The following is an 18699-nucleotide window of genomic DNA, read 5'->3' on the forward strand; positions in this document are numbered from 1 at the left end:
TTGAACTCAGGTGTTTCTGACTCCAGGCCCACCGCTCTATCCACTGCTACAGCTGATGTGCAGAGGTTGGACAGGGTGCCTGGGTCCATTTCAACTCTAAATACTAGGGTTCTGTGGATGGAGTAAGACAGGACTTCCAGGTTAACCCCCAGGGGATGGGGGTGTTAGAAACATACTTATATTGTCTGGGAATAAACAAGACTCTTTGGGAAGCCAGGAACGTTTTAATTATAATTTACATTTATTCCCCCTGAATAAATGGGTACCTCCCCTGCATAGAGTACAGGAGAAAGTACAAAGGACTCTGATGGATGCCAGTCCTTTAATAGACCCTCACCTTGAATCTCCTGCCAGGCTCTTCATTGGCCAGATACAACCCCCTGACTGCCTGCGTCATGCCTTCCTCAAATGGCTCGTTTAATCATTGTTAAACCTGAAAGTTTGGTTAAAGGAGGCAAACAGAGCTAGGTGTTAGAAAAATTCATATTATTTATTTATTCTTTCCCTTTCAGCATAGCAGACAGACATGATCATGGGTTGAGCCAGACAGAGTCTGACTGACTTGTGCAGAATAATGAACAGGTTTTTATATTTTTAGAACAGTCACACTTCAGCTTGTTTTTGTGTTACTCCATTTTATGATCCCCATGTGTGTTTAACCATGATACAAGGCAAGGATTTTCCTTAATGGAATACCTTGTAAATACAGTAAGATGAGAGTGTTGACAAGGGTCAGTTAAAACTATAACCCGGCGTTTCTGTGTTTAATTTACCATTAACATTCCATAACATAGTATGTGCCCACAAAATATTAAGCGAGGTAGTCTCTCAGGATTAGGGTCTCATCCTTTAATGGTTAACAGGGGAAGGAATGTTCTTAGGTCAGCCGGATCTGGCCTTGTTGACAGAGAAAAAGGTATTCCCTGAGCAAACTTCCGAGAACAAAGAAGCCCAGGTCCAGGCTCTTCTTCCAGCTGATCCTTAATTCAGGCCCTGGCCCTTACTGAAATTACAGAAATGATATAAAATGGTATTAAATTATGCTCAGCATGCATTCACCCAACCGACCAGAGGCCTGGTTTCTGCTAAAGCTGGGGTGGGGGAGGGGGAAATGGACACTTTCAATTCTGTGGAAACAAAACCTTCCCCCCCACCCCAGTTTCTTACAGGGGGGTGGGGCATATTTAGTTCTGATCTTGTCCCTTTGGTCTGTAGCTCTGTTATTAAAGGGAAAATCATTTGGAGTGGTGACTCAGACCATTAGAGCCAAAAGAGCTCTTAAAACTCCTAGGCTACCTCCCTCCCCTTTAACAGATGGGGAAACTGAGGCCCAGAGAGGTGAGGCAGAGTGTGACTTTAGGGTCACAGGGAGAACGGCAGAGCTGGAGGTCAGACCCGAGTCCTCTGATGCCAGGTCTGCAGTGCTTTCCATTCCACCACCCCATTGATCTCTGACTGTGAACGAATGGGTTCAGCTGTAAAGGTCTAAACTTGAATGTTTCTTCCTTACCCCCCCCCCTCCCCCCCTCCCCCACTAAGCTGCCTTGGTGGTAAACCAGGGCCTCCATGTCTCTATTCATCATGCCACTGGCTCTTTCTGATGTGACTCCTTCCCCCACTGCCTCTCACTTAGGTAGTTGTGGCAGCCCCGTGTTGTTTGTGGCCGAGACAGAGGCTCCTGGGACTATTTTTGACTCCAGGCCCGTGTCATTGCGACATTGGTAGTAATCATCATTGAGGTCACCTAAGGCAGTCAGTCTTCTGCCTCCTTCTCCCTCCCACTCACTCATCGCGTGCTTTGAGAGCTGCTTTGAAAACAAAAGGAAACACTCTAGGACGTGAACGGTTGCCCCAAGACGGAAGGCTTGCTGCTCATGGCAGCTCCCTTCTCGTTTTTTTCAGTATTTAGGACATGAAGATCCAGCTTTAGAGTCAGCACTCAGTCCTGGCCATCATCTCGTATCTCGTAGGTGCAGCAGGTGGGGTGGGGCAGTGATCCATCCCCAACCCCCTTCACTCCCCTCATTCCCTGCCTTCCTGCAGGCCCTCAGGCAGGATCTCAGGGGGCCGTATTTGTATGTTTCATTATCTCCTCCCTTAGGGGGCCTTGTCCTCCCTGCCTGCATTTTCCCTCTCACATGCCGCCCTCCTGATCCACTACTTCTCTTGTCCCCGTTTTCCTTACAGTCACTGCACCCCATGCTCCTTTGCTCCTGGTCCACCTTCTTCCACTCTGCTGAGCTTTCTGTCGTGGGCATAGTCCCTTTTATCTTCGGGGTTTGAATAAAGGTCTTGCTTCTACCTTCTTGTCTCGACTCACACCTGACTTTGACTTTTTGACCTTTGCACCTCTCCCCCACCTTCCATGGGCCATTTAAAGGCCGTTTTATAAATCACCAGGATCATATCTGGGCCTTGGATTCCTCACCTCACCTCACCTGTAAAATGAGGAAACCGGCCCAAATGTCCTGTCAGATTTTCTTCCAGTTCTAAAACTGTGATTCTGTGATTGATCCCTTCTCTCTTGGGCCTATTTCTCTGTTCGAATTCTGTCAATCTCTTCAGGAAACTGGGGCAGACAAAGGTTAGGTGACTTGTGTAGAGTCGTCACACAGCTAGAAAGTATTTGAGGCTGAATTTGAACTTGGGTCTTCCTTACTCCAGTTCTGCTTGGCCAGCATTTGTGTAGCACTTGAAGGTTTGGAAAACGCTTGACCATATGTGTGTTCTGTTCATTTGTTCCCCATCATGGTGGTATTCGTTGGTATCTGCTTTGATCAGTCACTGTGTCTAGTGAGTGTGCCCGGCCCACCAGACTGCTGGCCTTTGCTTTTCAGCATTCTTGAGCATAAGAGAGGGGGTACAGAGTCCAGCCCCCTCGTGTTAGGGGTGGGGGATAGCTTGTGTCTGCCTGAGTCACCCGGTAGAAAGCAGCAGAGACAAGATTTGAGCTTACTCATTTAACAAGCATTTGTTCAGTGCTGTCTACATACCAGGCCCTGTACTAGGCACTGGACATTCAGAGGCAGGAGTTCCTGTGTACAGTCTCGCCAGGAGACAGCATATGCCGCCAGCCCACTGCCTTACATTGGTGGGCAGGCTGGCCTGGCTGAAGTGCGCAGAACCCGGAGGCAGCGTGTGTCACTGGACCATCAACTCCCCTCTGTCTCTGATAGGGACAGCTCAGGCCTTGGGAATGGCGCTGGACCTGCTTCTGGCCCAGCCCAGTAGCTTTTATTGAGAGCAAAAACTGTTGTGGAGAGTGGGTCCCACTTTCTTACTGCTGCCAGCAATACATGCTGCGGCCAGGTGGGCAGCACCCCCAGCCCTCACCACCATCAGCCAGGTCAGCGCCAGAAACCGAGGGCATTTCATCAGCAGAAATAACCATAAAGAGGAGTCCTCTCCATTGGCTTTGCCGCTGTACCCTGAAGACCATGAGACTGAGCCACCTGACTGGCACCTAAACACGTGGAAGGGGAGCCCCTTGGGAGCAGGGACTGGCTGACTCTTCTGTGGCATCCCCAGCATGTGGGCGGCATGGTGCTTTCTACATAAGAAGGGCCGAATAAAAACCATACTCATTCATTCACTATATGTATAGGAGTATGTGGACAGAAGCCAAGGCTCCTGACTCCAAGTTTGTTTCTGTTATCCCACAGTCCCTGTTCCTCTCTCCTTACACACCATCTCCTCCCCTGCCCCCCAAAACCCCACACGGATTGCAAAGATTTCTAGGTCTGTGCCTTAAAACCCCCTCATTTTACATGGGCATATCTAGGGACCTGAAAGTATTTGGGCTGTGGGTGGAAATGTGCTTTGGTACATTCAATCAGTGAGCACTTATCAAATGCCCACCATGTGCCAGGCACCCGTAACTGTTCCATTTGTTCTAACAAGTCTGTATAAAGTAAAGGTGAGGTCTTTGTCTTGAGTGATGTATTTTCAAAAATGATAAGTCTTCATTATGTTTGGAGTACTCCCTATCATTTGTGAGCAGGCCTGCTGATGAAAAATCTGGATGCCCAGCTACTCACTGAACCTTCTGAAGGTCTAGATACCCAGGGTGGGGCTTCTAGTGCTTCAGTCTGCCCCATCTGATATCACAGCAGAGATGTTGGCAGCCGTCATTCTTCTCCCCATCCTCCTGGGCCCGCCCAGCCTCTCGGCTGGCTTGGAAAGTCTCACTAACCTGTCCCGATTGTGTTCTGGTTCTGTTTCTCTGAGTTTGGTTTTGAGTAGCCTCTGCCTTCTTTGGGGTTGAGAAATCAGTCCCAGGAATTGGCATCACTACAGCAAGCCCACTAGGTGGCAGGGCAAACCTTTCCCTCCTTCCTCCTTCAGAAATTTGTGGCAGGGACTTGGCTATTTTCAAGTTGCTATGCATGCGACTAAATCAGAGTTTTCCTTTTCTCCTCTTTCTCTAGATGGGCAGTATCAAATCGGGAAATGCTCATGGCCCAAAACAGCTCCTTGGAATTTAAGCTGCACAGATTGTATTTCATTAGCTTATTAATGGGTGGAACTGCAAACCAGCGGGAAGCATTGCAATATGCAAAAAATTTTCAGCCATTCGCCCTAAACCACCAGAAAGGTAAGTGGCCTCATACATTCCAAGTATGTAGAAATGTAGTGGGTCTGAGCAAGAAATGGCTTATTTGGAAGCTGACTTAGACATCCTAAATTATTTAATAATAAAGCAAAGCAGTAGCATTTCATACTCACTGAAGGAGTTGAGGCCCTTCACCTGCAGGCACTCCCTGTTCTCCTCCTTCACCTCCCGCTGCTCGGCTGTCTGCTGCTGCAGCCGTCTCCTCTTTGTCTGGGCTCACGTGGAGAGTTGACCCATCTTGCCAGTGGCATTCATCCGCTCGCTCTAGCTTCAGCTGACCATTGCCCATTCTATCATATCTGTTCTCTCCTGAGAGTTTTCAGGCTCTACCTGCTGAATGCTTCTTTGCTACCATGTGGTCTTGTTGCCCAGATTCTTAGATCTTGTGATCTAACCATCAGTGTTACACGGCCTCTGTCTGTCCTTTCTTTCATGGCTAAAGCTCTTTGACAAAGCTGTCTACCTCTGTCTACCCTCACCTCACTGTTCTCTGAGCCTCTGACCTTATAATTCAGTGGACACTGCTCTCTGCGGTGTGGCTGTTGATCTCTTCCTTGCCAATTCTGATGGCCTGTTCTCAGGCCTCTTCCTTCTCTACTGCCTTTGACAAGCTCACTCACCCTCTTTTCTGTGCTTTTGACCCTTCCCTGACTCCTCTTTCAGCCTCTGTTTAATCTTCATCTAGATGGTGCCCCCTGCATGTGAGTGTCCCCAGAGGCTGAGTCCTGCACTCCCTTCTCCCTCTTTACTATCTCCTGCTGTTGTGGGGTTGTTATCTTTATGCAGATGATGCTCAGACCTGTGTAGCTAGCCATGCGCTGTCTCCTGATCTAGAGTCCTCCATAGATGCCTGTTGGATCTCTTGAATTCAACATGCCAAAAATAGAAATCCCATGCACAGACCTTCCTGTCTCCCTGGCACTCCTATTACAATTGAGGACACCACTGTCCTCCCTGTTCCCTAGGCTTGAGTCTTCACTCACCCTCACCTTCCATATTCAAGCTGTTGCTTCTATAGTTGTGACATCTCTTCTGTATGGCACGCCTTACCCCTCTGATGCTGTCACCACCCTGGTGCAGGCCTATTGCAGCTGCGAGCGGGGGGCCAGGTGGGAGGCTGTCTACCTTGTCTGGGTCAGCTGCCAGAGTGCCCTTCCTAAAGCACAGCTCTGTCTGTGTCATTCCCCTATTCAACCACCCTGAGTGGCTCCCTTCAGGATCAAAGATAGATTCTCTGTTTGCCTTACGTTGCTCACCATGGCCTTGCCTTTCTGTACCTTTGCAGGATTCACGTGCTTTATGTTCCGCCGTGAATCCAGCAGCACCGGCCTCATTGCTATCGTCTCCTCCATCTCCTGACTCTGACTCTGCACATTTTCAGTGCCTGGCCCCAGCTCCAGGAACGTCCTCCCTTTTCCCCCTCTTCCCCTCTGCCTTTTGGCTTCCTTCAAGACTCGGCTCCAATTCTGCTTAGCACAAGAAGCCTTTCTGGTCCTTCCTCCTTCCCCCTTAATGCCAGGGCCTTCCCTCTGAGATGATCTCCATTTACAGTGGGCACATTGTTGTTTGCATGTCTTCCCTGTCCCCCACCCCCAGTAATGTGAGCTTCTAGAGGGCAGGGACTTTGTTTTTTGCTTTGTATCCCTAGCGGTTAACGTGGTACCTGGCATGTAGCTGGTATTTAATGCTTGTTGACTGAGAAAAACGACACTTTCAGGTGTGTCAGAAAGATCTGGACAACCAAAATCCCTGAGATTGGGCCATAGAGAAAAAAGTTAAATATTACATTCCTTCTAAAAAACATTAAAATTGAAGTTGGAAGCCTTTTTGACCTGTTGGTCTAAATTGGACTGTTGGGGTAGTCAGACATGTGTCCCCTGGTCCTGGCTGCTCCTGCTCCATCTTGCTGCTAAAGCAGAGCTGGGGCTAGAAAAGAAGGTGGTCTGGGAATCTGGTGGTGCTAACAGCCTGGCCTTAACACAGTGTGTAGCCAGAGACAGCTTGACTAGCCTCCAGTCTAAAGTGTAAACGTCGTGATTCTATACAGTGATGTGCAAATTTCTTTCCTCCTCTGCCTGTTCCAGGCTCATTGAATCACATGGGAGTTGTTTTTTGCATAGGAAAGGGAGGAACAACTATGCATGAGCAGCACAATCATCATTATTGTCATCATTACTATTACTTTGGTGTGGCAGTTGGGGTTAAGTGACTTGCCCAGGGTCACACAGCTAGTGTCAAGTGTCTGAGGCTGGATCTGAACTCAGGTCCTCCTGACTCCAGGGCCCATGCTCTTATCTACTGAGCCACCTTGCTGCCCTGAGCAGCATTATTTTTGAAAGAAATGACAGAGCAATTTCAGAACACATTGATTAGAAGATTTGTTTTTTTGGTCGGTTGGTTTTTTTGTTGTCTCTCTTCTCTCCCTGTAGCTTTCTTCCCATAAGTGAAGAAAGCTTGAACCCGTCACAGAGTTAAAATTTTAGTTCCAACCACCTTGCTGCTAACTTTACTTTATCCTCCAGATATTCAGGTCTTGATGGGGAGCCTCGTGTATCTGAGGCAGGGCATCGAGAACTCGCCCTACGTTCACCTGCTTGATGCAAACCAGTGGGCAGACATCTGTGACATCTTCACTCGGGACGCCTGTGCCCTGCTGGGGCTGTCGGTGGAGTCACCACTCAGTGTTAGGTATGACTGAGTTACGGCAGCAAATGCGGATCAGCTTCACTTGCTGGCCCTTTATATGTCAAGGTGAAGGTCCCTGGATGATCCTCTGCCTGGCCTTCCCCTCAGTGCAGAATTAGAATAGCTTCTCTCTCTGCCCAGCCCAGTTGCTTTTACAATGATGTATACAAAGCTTCTGATCCCAAGAGCAGGCCTGCAGACTGAATTCTTCATTCACAATTATCAGAGGTACTTGCTGCTGCAAAATAACTTCCTCAGGCTTGCAAATATGATTTGGAGGAGCAGAACTTTTGAAGAGCCCTAGGTTTGGCTTCAGAACATCAGGGTTTGAATCCAGGCTACCTTTTTTACTATCTTTGTGACGTGGGAAGTCACTCCCGCTCTCCTGGTGTTTTTTTCCTCATTTGTAAAATGAGAGGGTTTGAGCCAGATGACCTGAGGGAATGTTGGGATTTTAGTTCCCTGTGAAGTCTGACCTGGCTCCTTCCTGATAGCTTGACCCCCTGAGCAAGCTGATTACAGAAAATGAAGGTGGTGTGGCCTAGTATGATCTGGTTAAGGAAGACATTGGCATCTAGTGGAAGATCACTTGGTAAAGGCTTCTTTCGTAGCAAGCTGTCCTTCCTTTTGTGTCTTGGCTGGTACAGCAGAAGACAGAGCTCCTTCAAAGCAACTGTTCTTCTTGCCAAATCTTTGATGTATTCCTTTCTTTATGTTTAGACTGGTGGTTTCAAATTGAAATCAAAATAGGGGTCACCAGCCCATACTATGTAGGGCCATTCATTGACTCAGTGATAAAATGAAATGTTATGTATGTTTTGTTGTATTTTTGTTTTGCTAAATACTTTCCACTTCCATTTTAGTCTGGCTTGAGCTGCTCTTGGGAGTGTTGGGGGCTGCATGTTTGACACCTCTGGTTTAGACCCCTCTGTTTTCTTTAAAAATGGAGTTAGCCAAGGTGTCCTAGTAGTACCCTCAAAGAAGTAGGACTTGTCCTTGTGCAGACCTAGGCAGGCTGGATACCAAGGAGCTTGTTGGTAAAGGAAAGGTGGGCCCAAAAGCAAAGGTGCAGATTGCTCCCTCCCTCTGATGCAGCTCATGGCGGGGAAAGAGAGTGTGACAAATGCAAATATAGCCTGATAGAGATGGATTGGTATTGCTTTTCAGTAGCTGGAGAAAGAGTATCTACAAGAGTAAGTGAAAAGGATAGTGTGGGGCCCTGGGAAAAGCCACTGGCTTGGGAGGCCTGGGTCCCAATCTTAGCTCTGCCCCTTAGGACAAGGTCGCTCACCTGTGACCATCTTCTGTATCATGTAGGGGTTGGACTATAAATGCCCTTCAGTTTCCTTCTCTGTAAAATGAGCAAGCAGGACAGATCTCAGAGGGTAACTATGAAGATTAAGTTAGCTGCTGTCAATTACTTTGTCACTCAGAGCTATTATCGTTAGGACTGTTGTTTCTGTGGTTACAAATCTGGTTCTGTTCAGTGGTTTCCAAATCCAACATGAAGACTTGTAAGAATTCTGTATTTCCTTGGGTTTCCTTAGTATTTTGATCAGAGATGACAACAGTGTCAAAAATCCGACTGATTTGTGTTCTCTCCTCTTCTCCCTGCCAGCTTCTCAGCGGGCTGCGTAGCCCTGCCGGCTCTGATTAACATCAAGGCGGTGATTGAGCAGAGACAATGCACGGGCGTTTGGAACCAGAAGGACGAGCTGCCTGTGAGTTAAGGGTCAGGGAGCAGGATTTTGGTTGGATCTAAAAGATTCCCTGCCATCATAAGCTTGGGTAGGGATGGTGAAAGGCAGATGAACACAAGAAAACTTGAGTGATAAGGCACGGCACGGAAGCCTCTGTAAGATGAGGGTCAGGTGGCAAAGTGCCTGGTGTGCCCATGTCTCCTGAGCTGTCACAGGCTCTGAGCTGCCCCGGGTCACATGGACTGACAGTCACCATCTGGCCATCCAGTTCTGTTTTCACAGTCCCCTGAGCCAAGAGATTTCTGCGGTCACTCTGAGATAGTCCTGGGGGAGGCCCCAGAGTCCCCTTCCTGTCCATCTTTGCTCTCAACTTTCTCAGCTCCTTCTTAGGTACATCTTGGGAAAGTGTCTTCTGGGCCTGCCCATGAGTGATTAGGGCCATTGCTAGAGGGGCCTACAGCCTGTGTTTTGGCTTATTTTTGGACCTCACAGGTAATAATAGTCTTTATGACCAACTGAATTCAGCTTTATGTTATTAGGATTGATTGAAAGAGAAGGTGTGGCCCAAGGGGCTCCCAGCTGTCTTTTCTCAAGACTCATTAGGCTGTGCTTTTTAAGGTGTCTTTGAATGGCGAAGTTCTTTTATTTGTGGAACTTCAGGTGTTAGTATCTTCAGGTCAGCCCTGTAGACAACTTTGTCAGAGGTGGCACTTAGACTTGGGTGCCTTCATTTGGCCTCTCAGATCCCCTACTTTCAGGGTCACTTTCTTCGCTTCCTTGTTTGGATGCTGCCCTCTCCTGGCTCCCCTCTACCTGTCCAGTTGCTCCTTTTCCTTTGCTGGTTTTTCATCTGAATCACTTTTCTCATCCTCTTATCTCCCACCTCTAGGCTGGTGTTGAATCTACCTTCACAGCATCTCTTGCCTACACTCTCTGTTCCTACTCTGGTCCCAGTTCAGGCTGTCAGCCACACTCTTCCACCGTGCCAGTCTGGTCCATCCTCCACTAAAGCATGTATCTGACCGCACAGGCAGAGTGTGTGGAGAGAGCAAAATTGTGCCCCCCCCCCCAAAAAAAAAACCATTTCTTTTTACTGAAAACTCATCTCTTGTGATTACTTTTTTCTCTACAGAGTCCAGATTGTAGAAATTTTGCCAATTTGATATCTTTATCGTGGACATTGGCTTGGCTTTATATCCTTATAGGTTGGCATCAAAAGCAGTCACATGCTTTTAGCTTTGAAAGTTAATTAAAACTCCCAGTAACAGTGGGGGCTGAACCTGAAGAATATGTGTCTCAGAGTTGGAGAAAACAGAGGGAAAGTCACATTTAGATACTTGATAAAATTTTCTTTGCTGCATAAAGCAGGTAGACATTTTAGAATGGTAGCTAGCTACTGGTTTCAACCCTCTCCTTATTTGTTCATTCATTTATTAATCAACTTGTTTCTTGATATTTATCTACTTATTTTTATTTTTAAAAACAGATCGAAGTGGACCTTGGTAAAAAGTGCTGGTATCACTCTATATTCGCTTGTCCCATTCTTCGTCAGCAAACAACAGATAATAATCCACCTATGAAGTTGGTCTGTGGTCATATTATCTCAAGAGATGCGCTGAATAAAATGTTTAATGGTAGCAAGTAAGTGTCATGACATTTTTAGCAGTTTGTTTTCCAAAAATGCTTTTAGAACTTGGAACATTTTGGTATTTGGTGGCAGCAAAGGAGAACAATGAAAGTTAAGTGTCCACCTTAGTATGGCTAGACTTAAATGTAATAGGTACATTGCAGAGAGGGCCAGTCTTGGCTTCAGGAACACCTGGGTTCAAGTCCCACCCCCATCTCTTGTCTGAGCCAGGCCATTAACCTGTCATTGTCCATATCCATAAACAGCTCTCCAGGTATGTGGAGTCACAGAAAGGTTGCTGACCTGCATCTTGGGAGGCAGTTTCTATATTGGGTGTTCACTTGTGGTTATGAAATCACAGATCTGCCCTCTTCCCCTTAAAGAACAAAACTAAACAGACTCCCTAACCACTTGTCTGTCTATCCGTATAAGATTCTTTTGGTCCAGTGTATGCATATAGAGATATAAGTGGTCAGATCTCTTAAGCAGAGGCCACGAGCACCTGGAGAGGATGCTCTTTGTTGAGATCTCTCCCCATTCGTTGAATTGGACAGAACAAAACATGGTGTCCATTCAGAATGGAGGTCTGGCTGTCAGCGTGCAGCATTTTTTCTTTGAACTTAGTCCTGGACCCATTTCCACCATGTCAGGTGAGCTAGGTCAGGGGTGTTTCATTTGCAGGGGTGCCCCCCTCCACCTCACTCCTTTCCAAACCCTGGGAACAAAGGAGCCTAAGGCCAGGCCTAGGCTCATTGTCTGTATCTCTTCCATTGACCTTTGGTGGGAATGTTCTACACACTTTTCCCCTTAGTACTAGGGGTACCAAAATTCAGACCTTTTTGAGTTAATCTTATTGCTTTGTTTATAAAAAAAAAAAATCCTGACTTCTCCTTGGTGGTCCTTCCCCCAAGCTACGTTGCATCTATTTTGTTTGAGAGTCAGTGTGGCACAGTGGTTAGAGACATTATCTCAGAGTCAGAAGTGCCCTGCCACTCATACATATTGGTGGTTTGGGCTCAGCCGAGGCACTTGGACTTGATTAGCCTGTGCTCTGAGAGGGCAGAGATTGCTTTGTGCTACAGTCTTTGGCTCCCAGGCTCATGAATGATATGTGTGGATTGATAGTGGTCCTAGGGTCCTATGGTTGGGAACTGAGGAGAGAAGAGTGCAGTTTAATTATAGTATCAGCCAAGGGCAAAGGAAGGCTGCTTCCTGGGATTGCCCCCCGGCTCCTGACAGTCACAGCGTTCCAGCGTCTTCTCTTTGTCTCTAGGTTAAAATGCCCTTACTGCCCGATGGAACAAAGTCCGGGAGATGCCAAACAGATATTTTTCTGAAGAAATAACTTCAAACGCCACTTGTAAGTGACCCTCGGATTGCAGGCGCATTTCAGAGCACCAGACAGTACTCGCTGCATTTGCTGCCACAGACTGTGGACACTTCCGAACCCTGGTCAGCGTTTGAGTGTGCCCACCCCGAGGGCGAGTGCTCCTGAATTTACCTTACCATAGGGCTTTATTATACTCTTGGTCTTCATTTCTGATCAAGTAAACACACCAGCAGTTGTCATTCAATGCCGGTTTTTGTACTTAATTACGTGGTGATTTTTTTACTTTTTAAGAGCAGAAATGAGAAATCGCCCTTCCCCTGTGTTGAATATTTCTCCTGCTTTTATTCTGTCGTCCTCTTCTTGATGATTTTCATCCTTGAAGAACGTTTGTGAAAAAGTTTTATTTCCTGTTATGTGTACATAATTAAAAATTCTTCAGAAAAAGTTTGATAAACTAAATAGTGCTATAGAACTAATTTGTATTTTTTGCTTAAAGAAGAAAACAAGCTGTGATGTATTCTGAGTCTGCTTTCAGAAGTTTCCCTCCGCCCCTTCTTCGTGCAGCTCTTGAAGTCAGACATACATACGCCCAGATGTCTGTCTGTCTGTGGCCCTTCCCCCAGGCTGGCTGGTGGAATGGCCGCTGAGCTGAGGGTGCATCTTCTGCCGGAGAGAATGGAATGGGCAGCCGTGGGTGTTGGGGCTTGTTTCCAGAGAAGGCTTGGTAAAGGGGCTGTGGGTGGCCGGCCTGGGCCCGGAAGCTTGCTCCCTGGAGAGTTGTCGTTTGAGTACATTGTTGTATGTGACAGACACCAGCGCCGGGCTGTTGGATTCTTTACTGTCTCTTTGAAGGGAAGATGCACGTTCCAGTCGTAGGCTTCACTGTTTTCAGTCCTGTAAAGGAGAAGCTAACTTAAATCAGTCACTCAGAATATGTTTGCTTGTTACTGTTTGTACTTTAGCTGTCACGCGCTCACGTTCTCTTCTGCAGTCTGTCACCTCATTGACTCCTGATACAGATCCTTCCCTTTTCCCTCTGAATGCACTGTCCCAAAGTTTGCCATTTGGCATGTCAAGGTAACTGTAAAGAATCTTTCTTTGTCTTGTGAACTCTATGGAGAAGAACTCTTGGGAGAGAAAACACGGCTTCACTGTATTGGTGTCACACATTGTGGAGAAGAATGTTATTGGGAAATCTGCGTTTTTGAAATCCTGTTTTTTTGGACTTGGAACTGGACACCAATGTCAAAACTCCTCAGGAGGAGTGAAGGAGGAGGAGGAGGATGATGACAACAGCACAGGAGGCGTTTGAGGTTTCAGGACATCATCGCCAAGGTTGACTTGGCTGTTAAAAGCACTTGGGGTGGGGTTGGGCTAGGCTGAGTGACCAGGTAAGCTGGTAGAATAATCTCCTGTGCAGCATTTGGACCTTTGCTGGCACGCGATGTTTGGCATGAAGTGTTGGATGGCCCGGGGAGAGAGAATGCCAACACATTCTGTTTGAACTTAGCCTGGGGCTCAGGGGTGAAACATGAGACTCTCCTGGGCTGGTTGAGCAGATTTTCAGAATCTTCAGTTTACTTGGTTCTCATGTTAATTTGGATAAGATCTGAAATAAGAGGGTTTTGCTTCTTTTGCCCTAAATGTTTGTGTTGTCTTCTGCTCACAGCAGAAAAACTCCCGCAAGTCACTTGACAACCACAGTCGGTGGGGGGGTGGGGGAGGGGAGCTACTCATAGCCAATGTAGGGAAGAAGCAGTTTAAAGGAATTCTAGGGTATTTGTCAAGTCTCTGCTTTTTCCCTCAACAAATTTAGCCCCAAATGTTTTCCCTTCCACCCCTGCCGAGCTAAATTTAGTTTTATTCTGACCATATTCTCTTCTTTGAACTTTCTATGCCTATATGACATTTAGAATTTATGGAAAACCTTAAAAATACCTAGAAAAAGGTTGTCGGTGCTTGGTGGACTAGACATTTCTGAGAGCAGACACATGCTGTTTGCAAGACCATAAGCCATAGACTTGCTTCAAGTTTTATTTATCCCAGTGCTAGAAATTTTGTTAGATTTGTAGCTCATAAAAAGTGTATAGAGAACATGACTTAACTAAAGCATCTGGATTTGAGTCCATTCCCCTAAGGCAGTGTTAGGGCCTTAGGATATGAAATTAAATTTTGGTGTAGGTGATGACTTAGTTTCAAAACCATTTTGAATGAAGATATGCTTTATAAAGCACAGCATGTGTTGTTAATTCACTTAAGGCTAGATGCTTTGGAGAAAAGTATTTGAAGAGGCTGCGGGCTGAGCTTTTGTATATGGTAACCAAAGAAGATGAAGACCTTCTGATTCTGGCAATACTTCACCGACATAGGAGATGTCCCCATGGCAGCTGATGCTCACACGTCCTCAGGGTGCAGAAGAGGGGCGTGGTGTCTGTGTGCAGGTGGGGGTGTGCAAGCGTGCCTGGGGCCTGCCTCTCCCCTGTCAGATGTTGATGGTACAGTCAGGGTTTTTTACAGGGTTAACAGCAAGCCACAGGAATACAGTGTGAAGTCAAAGCCGTTTCCAAATGGTTTCTCCAAGTTTTGAATTTGAAAGTTTTCTTGTGAGTCCTCATGGACATGGGCCACACTACTATGCTAAGCCAATTGAGACCTTACTCTCTAAACCTCAAGTGCTGGCCTGTGGCCAGCCTTGCTCTTTTCCCAGGACAGCTTTCAAGTGGCTCCAGTTGTTTTCACCATTTTCACTTGTATGCAATTCGTTCAAGGTGCCACTGCTTTTGCTCTAGTGGTGATCATCTGAGTTACTTTGAAAAGTGAAAGATTTGTCACATATAAATGAACGGGTATTGGTGCTTCTTGGGACACAAGAGCCACCTCACATTCATAGGGTGTATGAGTATATAAGTGTGCGAGTATTTAATTGAAAATATGTTGCTAGAGAAACACAGCCTTGGTTGTGATTCCATAGAGCCGCTCTCTACAGAAACACTAACATCCTCTATACGGCCGTGTGTGGGAAGGATGACTCCCTTTCTCCCAAAGCTAGTCTAGCAGAGCTGAGGCTGAAGCCGCCTGCTGCTGCTTGGGCCGCATAGTGCATTTCCACGGTTCTTCAGCATCTGAGCTGGAATGGGCTGTTTCTCAACCGGGAGAGTCTGCTTAGACAAGCCGCTGGTACAAGGCATTTGGGTAAACTGGCAGCCTGTCAGTTTGTCTAGTCAGCTGACTCCAGTTATCAAAGAGGGGGCAAGGGGTGGGGGGTGGGGGGCGGGGGTTGGGGGTGGTTTGCTTAACTTCATCAATAGGATGGAAGCCAGATCACTTGGATCACTCAGAAGGGCAGTCTCCGTGACTGCATTGATCACCAGCCATCTCCGGGGAGGCTGGGGAGCTGCCCTGAGGTGGAGTTCAGGTGTGGGCAGGTTTTATACATACAGTACATTCATGTTTACCTTAAGCAGGTACAAGATTCATGAAACCTTGGTATTGAGTTGTAAGCAGTTAGATACCAAAAATTGGTAGAATGACACATGCATTTGAATAGTAGATGAGTCATTTGCTTTGCAGTGTGCATTTTTACAGCCATTGTTCTTCAAAACCAGGGGAGAGACTGAGTTTGATTTTCAGAACATTCTCTGTCCCAACCCCCTCAGTTTTCAGCTACAGTGATCATATCATTTATTTTCTCCCAGAAGGGAATGAAAAAGGAGAAGATAGTTGGCTTAGCAACATTTCTTTTGTTAGCTCTATCTCATGGTTAGTGGGAATCTACACTTGCTAAGGCCTCTGCTTCTACAATTTCTCTTTTCCCAATAAGCCAGGTATGGAGTTCCCTAGGACGTAGTAGTGCCTAATCCTCTTGTGGGGAGAGGGTGTGATGAGTGTGAGAAACTGGGTGTATGTATTAAGGGGGGTGTGCGCATGGGTTTGAAATGGAACAGGAAGGACCTCCACATTCAGGTCTCTTGGGAGGGCCAGAAGTTTAGTGTATAGTTTCCTCAGGATTGCAGGCTGTGTGCATGTGTGGTATTTTCCCCCACTCTTAGGTTTTCTTTTTTAAACCTATGTTGAAAGCAATGTCATCCAATCATCTTGTTCATATGCCTCAGGATTGTATTTCTTTTGCTTCTTTTGTGCTGTAGGGTTCAATAGTATTTCTATAATTATGTAACAAAAATAGTGTTGCACTGTATTGTATCATATAGAGCTATATGTATGAAATTTGATCGTTTTTTAAAAATATATGTATCTTTGCAAAGGCACAATAAAGCTGCATCTTAGAGACTATAGGCAATAATAACAATAACATTGGCTAACAATAAACATTATTTAACACATGAATTGTGAAATATTCTGTCTGTTTGATGCATATTTAAATGACTTAAGGGAATCAATTTAATTCCATTTAAATGTATAAATTTCACTATGTGTGGCATATCGTAGATACGTTATTGGGAAACAAATGTGCAAAAAGTGCTTTGTTTGAGTTTATATGTAAAATATTGCTTCTTATGGGTGGGTGGTGGGTTTGGGTTATATGCTTAAAAAATTAAATTTTTCACCTTCCTGAGTTGTTCAGTGGACTAGTCCTATATTTATGTACAGAATGATGGGAGGGAGCCTGAAGATTCTGGTAATGTCTTTGGAAGCAAAGACAACTTGGATGCGCAGAAACCTCCTTCCCTGACAGCTTATGTATAATTTATTCTAAAAGCTTTTATTGTTGCCACTTTTCCATGTTCTGATGGCATCTAAAGTTCAGAGAAGATAAGGTGGCTGGGAATTGAGTGTTTCTAAGTAAGGAACATGATTCACACCTCATAGATGGCCTTCTCCCTTGCCCCACCCTTCCCTTTGCCACTTTCAGGGCTGATGATTCTACGGTTGTGTCTAACACCTTCCCTGTTTCCTGACCCACATCCCTACCCTGAGTTGTAGTGCATGTATTGGAGTAAGGTCCATGGAAGACCCATCGCCAAGCTGTCTTCTCTTCCCAGAAACAAGTGAGGAGTTAGGGACTTTTCAGAGACCTCAGACACATGGTCAGTTTCTCCCCTTCTAGCAGATTGATAGAGAATCCTGGTCATTCTCATTTTGCCGCTCACAATTCACTTGGTTCTACAGCTGTTAATATTCTCCGACCTTCTTGTTGAATTGTAATGATCCTTTGGGAAATTTCTTTGTACTTTCTGACAAACTGGTTTTTCTTGTGGTTTTTGGCCAAAATCTACCTACTAGTCCAACTTTCATTTCCCTGTAGTGAAGACCAACAATTTAATTTTGGTTCCTTTGTATATTTTTAGAGAGAGACAGACAAACATACAGATATTAAATCTTTTGAGGATTTTAGAATTTCCCTCATTCAGTGATGGAACACATAGTCCTAGTTATATAGCTAAAGGCCTGTGTGATACAAAGAAAACTTGATAAACCTGTTAGGGAAGCTGTCATTTATTAGAAGCTTTTGATGGCCTGTTTCCTTATTTATAAAATGCTTCCTTTATCACATTGAATTTGGGGCTAAAAATCTGCTTTGAGGTCTTAATTTGATTTTTGGTTTGCTGGTCCTTTATCTCTGCTGTTGTTCAGTGCTAGACTCCTGAAAGAGGTTCAAATAAATAAAAAGGCCCTTATTGTCAAGCAGCTTATGACTTAATTGGGAGCGATATGGTTATATAGGTTTTAAAATAGAAAAGAAATTAAGTCATAAGTACAAAAGAGTGCCTACCACTGTTGCTGGTACACAATGGATGTTTAAAATAAATACTAGATAAGGTGTATAAAGAGTGTTTATAAGATCAGATGAGGGAGAGATCACTTCTGTATTGGAAGATCAGAGAAATCTTTATAGAAGAAGTTTGCATGTTTCAAGACATTTGAAATAGATGATATTCAGCATTTTAAGGTTTTCAAAACCCATTACACACTTTGGAATTTTGATCCTCACAACAAACCTGTGAAATCACAGGTCATCGAAGTATTGTGCATTAATGTGCATTCTTTTCCCAGCCAATGAATCGACACCCTTCTGGAGGAACAGAACTGTGGCTATGTATTATTATAATGAAGCTTAGAAGATATTAAAAAAAATTACACAGCTAAATGGAACGAAAGGGCAGCTCACATTCTCCTCAGTTAAAGAAGTTGACAAAGGTGTTTCTATCATATTCCCCCAACAGCAAGAAACATCACTTAATGTAAGATTAGCATCTTGCCTTATGGGGTTCAGAATGAACAAAAACAAGCTGACCACCATAAAGATCATTGCCGCTTGTGAAGGATGAAGCAGAGAAATTCTATGAGTAACTTGACAATACTTTCCAAATTAAATTAACCTGACACTTGGATACTGATGACTTCACTAGTGAGCTCAGCTATATCGAAAAACCTGGTTTGGGATCAAGGCAGAAAAACAATAGTAACCAGGATTGTAGACTACTCAGGAACCTTGCCTGTACATCATGAGAATTTTCTTCAAGAAGAGATATGGAAGGCACCAGAAATCAAAAGCATAGGAGAACATCAGGAAAAGTGAAGTTCGCTGTAATGACAGAAGACAACTTAGAGCTAAAGTGGAAATCAAAAGATAATGAGAAAGGCTAAAGATATGACAAAAGTAATAAAGGTAGCAACCCCACATTACCTGTTGAAACAGGTTCTTCCTTCAGTATGTATATATATATACACACACACGCACACATACATATACATATATACATATATATATATATATATATATATC

At 45.2% G+C, this 18699-nt stretch overlaps 1 protein-coding gene across 1 annotated transcript in view; it reads left to right on the forward strand.

Moving 5' to 3' along the window:
* The window catches only part of RMND5A (required for meiotic nuclear division 5 homolog A), a 75906-nt gene extending 59600 nt beyond the window's left edge, over positions 1–16306 (forward strand). Inside the window, exons 5-9 of the mRNA XM_036750459.1 lie at positions 4428–4594; positions 7135–7300; positions 8916–9018; positions 10484–10638; positions 11898–16306. Of these exons, the coding sequence (XP_036606354.1) occupies positions 4428–4594; positions 7135–7300; positions 8916–9018; positions 10484–10638; positions 11898–11961 (655 nt within the window). The 3' untranslated portion in view covers positions 11962–16306. The remainder of the gene's footprint in view (positions 1–4427; positions 4595–7134; positions 7301–8915; positions 9019–10483; positions 10639–11897) is intronic.
* Positions 16307–18699: the final 2393 nt, after the last annotated feature.

The sequence above is a fragment of the Trichosurus vulpecula genome, chromosome 3, assembly GCF_011100635.1.
Source record: "Trichosurus vulpecula isolate mTriVul1 chromosome 3, mTriVul1.pri, whole genome shotgun sequence".
Taxonomy (NCBI): domain Eukaryota; kingdom Metazoa; phylum Chordata; class Mammalia; order Diprotodontia; family Phalangeridae; genus Trichosurus; species Trichosurus vulpecula.